Source organism: Cucurbita moschata, unplaced genomic scaffold (assembly GCF_002738365.1).
Source record: "Cucurbita moschata cultivar Rifu unplaced genomic scaffold, Cmos_1.0 Cmo_Scf00054, whole genome shotgun sequence".
NCBI lineage: Eukaryota > Viridiplantae > Streptophyta > Magnoliopsida > Cucurbitales > Cucurbitaceae > Cucurbita > Cucurbita moschata.
In genome coordinates this window covers 1,447,382-1,455,832 of record NW_019268570.1, presented here as the reverse complement: position 1 = coordinate 1,455,832, position 8,451 = coordinate 1,447,382, and the positions used below count along the sequence as shown (strand labels likewise).

The window sequence follows — 8,451 nt, the reverse complement described above, 5'->3', positions numbered from 1 at the left end:
AGATAGAAAAATGAGAAGAATGTCGAAAAACTAATCGGAAACCTCGTTTTTCTGCTAAGAGGAGAGAGAAGGCGACGATGCGCCACGTGTCAACCGGCACGAGGTCTGCGTGGGCCGATAACCATCAGACACGCGTCGAACGCCGCTTGGAGCAATGCGGTTCTAGCCTTCCAGCGACATGCGTTCGCGGCAGCATCAACCAACCCATGTCCTCCGCCAACTCGATACCCGCGTCCTCATCCAACCCGGTACCTGTGCGACGAGACAAACCGCAACGACCTGCGGTCCACCTGAACCAAATCGACGACCCGCGGTTACAACAAAAGTGTGTGCGCATGGCACTCGTGCGTGGAACCTGTGAGTGAGCTTGTCCCGGCGCGTGGCTAGCACATGGAAGCCCGTTTTCATCCTGTTCGACTCCTGTTTTCTCTATTTTACTCCCGAATCCAATCCTAACTCTATTTTATATGAAATAGAATCTAATTGAGAAAAAATCAGTATTTTTGGACACGCTAATTGTGTGGAAACGCTAACGTAAGGGCACGCGTCATCCAAGTAAGTCACCACACGGAACTTTAGGAAGAAATACTTGTAGGAGTCACTTGGTTGTGCATGCATGCATGCTAGTTTAATTACCTTATGTGGTAGTTTTCCATGTTTGAATATAGGTAATTTGTTTCTTAAGAGTACGGATGTATTATGTGAAGTATTTTTTGAATTATGGATGTATTATGTGAAGTATTTTTTGAATTATTTGAGTGTTGCAATTATGTTTTAAGCTTCCGTATTATATGTATATGTTTAATTCATGCTGAACGAAGGATGAGAACTTGTGAACTCTACGCTTTAAGAGTTAATGGATGTTATCGCCCCGATGAGCATGTATGTTTATTTTGCATGAATTTCGTAGGTGCACACTCAGTTAATTTTCATGACCCACAGGTAAAGTTTAGGGATTTGTGGTTAGAGTGACAAGTCACTAAGGTATAGACCTAACTTTTTCCCTAGTAATAGACCACCACGGCATACGAATCATCTCTAGAGTACCCTTAGACTACATGTGTGTGATTGGTGTCATAGCTTCATGGGGGACCAAGGGGTTCCTGATCAGAATACGACTGCTCTTAGCTATTTTAGCATGGAAAAAGTGTGCCCACGTCGTATAGACCATTTAGCTGGATGGGTTAAGGGGGGTAGCTCTCCCCGACTAGGGGGACTGTCATGGACCTAGGGGGTTGCAGCTCACTTCCTAGGTACGATACTAGATAGTCTCAAAGCCATGCTGAGGTAGCTACTCGTAGGGCACCAGTCATTACACAGGTCGGCATAAGGGAACTCTTAGGGTCTTTAAATGAAATGACAAAGAACCAAAGAAGCCGCAAGGAGCTAAAACGAAAACTAGATGTCCTAGAGCTAAAGTAAAGTCCGTGGGAGTTTGTTAAGATTAAAATGCGATAAGAGCCTACAAGTAGGTGGCTTACTGGGTATAATTTTTATACTCATTCTTGCTATCTCTTCCTTTTTCAGGTACGTGAGGCGTTGGGTCTAGAGAGGGCGCGTTGAAAGATATGGATTGTCACAGAGGAAGCGTGTCTCGGGGCGTCAATCCGGTCTTACCTATTAGTACACTTTGTCCTTCATGTTTTCTTTCTTTGTCTAAAACTAGTCACCTATGTTCTCTTTGTATTGAAACGCTCTTATTAAGAAATAAATGATTGATTTTTCTTAAATAATATTTTCCTTTGAATTCCTTGCATACACACTACACGTCTAGTCATTGTAAGTCACGACTTGAGATATAATTTTTGGGTCGTGACAAGTATGTAAGACTCTTGGTTAAATTATGATCTGTCTATTAAACGCTCTGGTACCCTGAAATAGCTCACAACTGTAGCTCAAGAATACTCATGTCCCTAACTTAGCACCCAACACATCGATCAAGGGGTTTTATAGGGTTTAGTAGACTAATGGGTAATATTCCCTCCCAACCTATCATCCATCCAACTAAAAATGTACGTAAAACCTAATCATTGCTATAGTTCGTTTATTGAACTCCTAATGGTTCCTACATCGTACTACCATAACTAGAGTATTTTCATGCACGTTAAATCACATGATAGGTTCATAACCATAAACTAGAGACACAACATACATAAAAATTTCTAACATGCTCGTATTCCAATCATGTGAACATACCCATCAATAGTTAGGTCATACTACTAACATTCAATCAATGTAACTAATTTTGTCCCTTAACTTCTTTTCTTGCTTAATATGACCCTAAATTTGCTATCTCTTCCCAATTTATTCCAATTGAACCTATTTTAAAAAAATTTAAGAGCCAATGTGGATCAATATTAATATAACAGGAAAAAAAAAATAGGAGTCGAATGGGATGGACTGAAGCAAGCTACACGCACCACCACACACTCTCACGTGTTTGTCTACCCTCACACGCTCTCATGTGTCTTGTCTACCTTCACACGCTCTCACGAGCCTATCTACCCTCAGCCAAGTGCACCCCACACGCCTATCGTCGTCGTCGTCTTACTCGCATTTTTTGCAAAATTTCAAATCTTTTCTCCAAATACCGATTATGTCATCGAACTCAATTCTTTGGCTATGCCCAATATCCCTTCTCGATTTCTTCTACAAATTTGTTGATCTAATACCTCCAACATTCGAACAAAACAAATGAAAACTTGAATCCCAGTCGAGATTTTTGTAGAATATATCTCGAGAAATAATATATTTTTATTTTTGTTCTTTTATAGTTTGGTTCCCAACCAAGATTGCCAACGAAAAGGTACACTAAACAAAAGTTTATGAAATGTGCCATTTATTATATAAAACCAAACTATTTGTAGCCATTACCCAAAATTAAGTGTGTTTATTTTGGTTTCTTCCATCACTGGCGGTACTGTTGTCTCCATCCCTTCAACGAACAGAGCGGTGGTGGCTCTCGATAAACGGGTTTGTGGATGCAGGGAGTGATGAACGGATTAGGGCAAGCCAGCGGCGGTCTCTCCCAAAGGACCGTTCTGATCACCGGAGTCAGCAAAGGACTTGGCCGAGCTCTTGCCCTCGAGCTCGCAAAGCGTGGCCACTCTGTAATTGGCTGCTCTCGTTCTCAAGATAAACTCAGTTCCCTCAATTCCCAGCTCGTTTCATACGACACGTCTTCCCCTGATAAGCATTTTATACTCCCTGCCGATGTGGTTAGCATTTCCGCCTCATCTCTACATTCCAATCTCTGTTTCTGTCCCCAAGTTTGTTTTCGAGGAATGTGATCGCCCAATGTCGCTTGCAGAGGTCTGATACCAGCGTTGAAGAGCTTGCACGTGTTGTTGTTGAAAGGAAGGGCGTTCCTGATATCATTGGTATTTTCTTTTCCTTCTCTTTTATCTCCAATTGTTCGTCATTGAACTGCCGTTTTTCAGTTTTAGAAATGTTTATGGTTGTGAAACTCGAATCAATTCTAAGGTTTTTGGAAATCGTTATGGCGTTCCTGAGGTGATTCAGGGAGTCTTGTGTTTGGATCTTGTTCTTGATCTGGTCGAGTGATATCATTTTATGATATTGAACCATCCATGGTTCTTCTATTTAATGACATAATGGTACTCAAAAATAGGAACGATGTTGCCCTAGCCAACATATGCCTCCCTGGAGTTGCAATTGAGATGGAATCATTTTAGTGTGAACTTCTAAATCTTTATGACCTATGTATTCCCTTGACTTGAGAAGCTTGACATACAATACGACTGAGAATATAAACTCCTGGCTTCTATTGTAATCCACTTCTCTTCTTGCTTATTTTTTTGCACCTTGTAGAACAGTAAAACTCCATGCCCATAATTTAGATCAGTAATACCTTCCGTCCAATGGCCTTCTGAGGCTCCACACGTGTCTCCTCGCAATGTGTAGTGCAATGGCCCAGTGGAACCACAAATTTAGCCTGTTGCCAGGTCTGCATCTCTACGGAAAAAAAAAAGGCTCGTGGACTTTCTTGGGTCCTTTGAGGATCAATTAGCCTAGGATAGGCTTCACACTTAGAAACACTTCAAAATAGACAGACAACATGATCATGTCGCAGGGGATGCATGGAAATAATAGGGCCATCAAGTGCCGACTTTGAATTCCAAATCCTAGCTAGGCATGGGTCATTATAGATGGTAATAGAGTTAGACCTCTCTCCCAATTCCAAATCCTATCTGGTAACAGAGTTAGACCTCTCCCAATAAGATGTGTTCAAGAACAAACCAAGTCTCCCAATAAGATGTGTTCAAGAACAAACTAAGTCATAAGCTGGCAGGTGTATGAGAGAGGTCTTTTAAGTATTTAATTGTTGAGAAATGCTTAAAAGAATTAAAAGTTATTACTTATACAAACAAGATGCATTTTTTTTTTCGGTAGCTTAATCGTAAGAACTCCAAAGTTGGTTTGTGGGGATAGTCTTTACTATTTGAAGTAGTTCAAGACAAGTGGATTTCAAATCTTGGGATCAACGTTATAGAAACCGATCTCTTCTTAGTTGCTCATTGCATTTGTGTGCTTCGAAAATTCTGGGAAGCAACCAGTCAATGGTCATTCTCTTAGGAAAAGAGTCAATATTTTGTGAACTTATACCCTACCCAAGTCATCATGGCATTTCTGTTTAATAAGAAAGGAAAATAGGAAGTTGTGGGAGTTTACGATGCTCATGTTCTTTTTTGGAAAACATGGGGCAAGTCAGTATGTACTAAGATACTATTAGCAGAAGAAGCGGATCAGATTTCTCCTTCCAAAATGCAAAATATAGAAGGCAATAAATATCAAAATTTTAATTTTGACGATATAGAGCCCATCAACAGTAAAAGGTAAAAGCTACCTAATTCTAAATAATTTCCATTCTAGCAGAATAAATGACTTATTTACACCTCCCCCTATCCCCATTTGTTGTACTAAAACAAAAACAACTTATTTATACCATTGTAATTATTCCCCACCCCAATTTTTTTAATCTTTATGGAAAATTCTTGTATGAATACCTAGTCTTTGACGTTGTTATTTATTAGTTTGATTCTATTACACCTAGTTATGGAATTTGCCTCTTTTAACCAGTGTAGCATTTACAATGAAGTCATGGTATGCTTCTTTTTCTATTTAAGATTGTTTCTCCGATTTACATTCAATTATGTAATAGCTTAGTGGAAATTGTTGGTGCCTAGCAATTACTTGCAGTATACAAACTCTTCTGTTTCCCATTATAGGGAGATTGATTTATATGTAAGACTGAACCATAGTTTGTTTGGTTATCGCCAGTAAATAATGCAGGTACTATTAATAAGAACGCGAAGATCTGGGAGGTTCATCCAGACGAGTTTGACGCTGTCTATGAGACAAATGTCAAGGGGACTGTGAACATATTACGTCACTTCATCCCACTTATGATTCCAAGCAAGAAAGGGATTATTGTGAACATGTCATCTGGTTGGGGGAGATCTGGTGCTGCCCTGGTACGCCGAAATCTATAATCTAAAATTTATCTAATTTCCATTAAGGGTGTATTTTTCGTTCCCTCAGTATTTCAATTGTCATCACAAGTTTTTACTCGAACATATATTGGGTTATCCTGTGTATCAGGCATAAATTATGATATACAATAAAATTTTCTGGCAATTCCTATTTATACTTGGCCTGATTGATGTATGAAATTTATAAAATATAGGAAAAACCGGGTCGTAATTCAAAGGAGTTGCAAGAAATTTTAGGAATGGGACAAAAGTGTAGCATACCCATAAGATTGAAAAACCAGTAAAAGGACAAGAACATTATGAAAGGATAAGAAGAAACAGAACATGTAGAAGCTATGGTTAAATTTTAGTAGGTTTTGATTTATTTATTTTTTACTGGATTATGAATTTAGGTGGGAACTAAAAATGGTTGATCATGTTCATCAGCTCACATGAACTCCTGTTAACATGTATTTTAATGGATTGCAAAAAGCATCCATAAGATCATTGTGATACCATTCACTGTCAAGCGGGGTTAGGAAGAAAGCCAATAAACTAATATTTCGAGAACATCTTGTAGGTTGCACCTTATTGTGCTTCAAAATGGGCGATTGAGGGTTTAAGTAGATCAGTAGCAAAAGAAGTGCCCGAGGGAATGGCAATAGTGGCCCTTAGTCCAGGAGTTATAAACACTGACATGCTTGCCTCATGCTTTGGCGATTCAGCTTCTTTGTACCAATCTCCTGATACATGGTATAGTATGATGCTTTATTTCCTCCACCAATTTGGTTCACTCTGCAAGCAAAAAGAAAAGCATATTGTTCCTTTAAATTTCTTACGCTTGAACATAAAGGGGATGTTAGCAGATGGAGACCTGAAAGTGATACTAACTTTGTAAATCATTGTATTAGGGCTTTGAAGGCAGCCACGATGATTCTGAATCTTACGGCAGCAGATAATGGTGCATCTCTCACCGTCTGATTCGGGCTCTCTTGCTTGTCTCTACTTTAACCTTTTAATTTCCATGGCTTTGACATTAATAGAAGATGGATTGACATCACACTTCTGAATGAAGTAATGCGAGACAAAACACAAGTTTGGACAGAACATAATCAGTTTTAGAACATAATCAGTCTTAGAATGTAATTTTATATAATTCCATACTTCAGAACAGATGTCCGACATTCTACTTGTCGGTTCACAGTATAAGATACTGTTGGACTCTTGAAAAAAACTATTAAATTACTAAGATACTGTTGGACTCTTGAAAAAAACTATTAAATTACCTACAAATTGAGTACTCTTACGTTTGTATGATGATGCCCTCAATATTATTTGATTTGATATACTTTATTAATAGTTTATATATATATATATATATATAAAGGGATATGCTTGAAATGAATTTTGAATGGGTAACATTCCTCCTTTATAATAATAATAATAATTAAAAAAAGATTAAAAAAATTACTTTAAACCTAGCCATTGACTTAAATATTACTAAATTCATTTCAAACAGTAGAATTATAAAATAACACAAACATTATGACCTCTTCAGTTGACGTAGTCGATGGAAGATGGGAGACTTACCTTTATTTGAAAGAATAATAAACATGGTTTTAGTACTACTTACCTTTATTTGAAAAAATAATAAACATGGTTTTAGTACTGAAAAATACTCCGTAAGTAGTTGTACTGTTGGGATAGAAAAATGCAATCATGTGGAATTTCACAGTGAGATCTAACTTTTCGTGACTATTTTGGGGCTCTACTTCTTTTTCATGTAGTGTTGGATGCATAGTATTTCTCTATGAATGGTTCACGCACACACGCATGAACCCATTGGTCGGAGCTCGTATACATACCCCTACACTTGATTATAGATTAGCGCATGATTCTTACCTAATATGTAACAACCGTGGGTTTTGGGAAAAAAATTATTACCCACTTCTCCCTGAATCTCCCCTGTGTTAAAGATATTTAGTTTTGAATTATGGTTTAACGTATGTATCATATTTGACTGTTTATTATAAGCAAATATCTGTCTTCCATTACGACTTACCACATGTATCATATTTGACCTTTTATTATAAGCAAATATCTTGTATTCATTTATTATTCTTTTCATTTATTGTTTTTTCCATCTCATTGGTAATTACCATAATTCTCTATTCCGTAAATGACTATAAATAGATAACTTTCACCACCATTTAGATGGGGTAGTTTTAGCAAATATTCTCATAGTATTAGAGCCATTCTAACAACTCTATCCTCTCTTCTCTATGGCTTCCAAATCCTCTTATGATCTTCCTTTCAACACTCTAATGCATATGATCACCATCAAACTTTCTTCATCCAATTATCTTCTTTGGAAAAGCCAACTTCTTCCTCTCATTGGGAGTCAAGACATGCTGGGTTATGTTGACGGAACTATGGTTCCACCACCTCGCTTTGAACTAGAAACCTCCTTCAACACTCAACGCTAAATATTTGGCATGAAAAGCAGCCGATCAATGGCTTCTTTGTCTCCTACTCTCCTCTCTCACCGAGGAAGCCATTGTTGTCGTCGTTGGTCTCTCCACTGCACGTGACGTGTGGCTTGTGTTGGAAACTAAATTCAGCCATCATTCGAAAGCTCATGAACTGAGACTCAAGGATGACTTGCAGCTAATGAAACATAGCACCAAAACCTGTTGCTGAGTATGCCCGTGCCTTCAAAATAATTTGTGACCAACTTCATGCCATTGGCAAACCCGTTGGGGATATTGATAAAGTGCACTAGTTCGTTCGTGGACTCAACACAAAATTTTCAACTTTTTCTATTGCGCTCTCACCCCTCTCCCCTGTTTTGTAGATTTAGTCTCTAAAGCTGAAAGTTTTGAGTTGTTCCAGTGCTCCCTTGAGTCTTCTGATTCCACTCCTACGGCATTCACAGCCACTATTCATGGTCGCACCCATG

The 8,451-nt window shown here is 38.4% G+C and overlaps 1 protein-coding gene across 1 annotated transcript; it reads left to right on the top strand.

Moving 5' to 3' along the window:
* Positions 1-2,880: 2,880 nt before the first annotated feature.
* Positions 2,881-6,738, top strand: LOC111436383 (NADPH-dependent pterin aldehyde reductase-like). Its single transcript, XM_023074159.1, has 5 exons — positions 2,881-3,218; positions 3,311-3,380; positions 5,302-5,495; positions 6,073-6,245; positions 6,404-6,738. The coding sequence occupies exons 1-5, from the start codon at positions 2,982-2,984 to the stop codon at positions 6,471-6,473; spliced, it is 744 nt and encodes a 247-aa protein (XP_022929927.1). The 5' UTR covers positions 2,881-2,981; the 3' UTR covers positions 6,474-6,738.
* The last annotated feature ends 1,713 nt before the right edge of the window (positions 6,739-8,451 follow it).

Excerpts from the sequence above, each read along its gene's own strand:
- LOC111436383 (XM_023074159.1), top strand. The coding sequence starts at position 2,982 with ATGCAGGGAGTGATGAACGGATTAGGGCAAGCCAGCGGCGGTCTCTCC. Across the intron at positions 3,219-3,310 it reads TTATACTCCCTGCCGATGTG|AGGTCTGATACCAGCGTTGA; the intron begins GTTAGCATTTCC and ends TGTCGCTTGCAG. Across the intron at positions 6,246-6,403 it reads TACCAATCTCCTGATACATG|GGCTTTGAAGGCAGCCACGA; the intron begins GTATAGTATGAT and ends TCATTGTATTAG.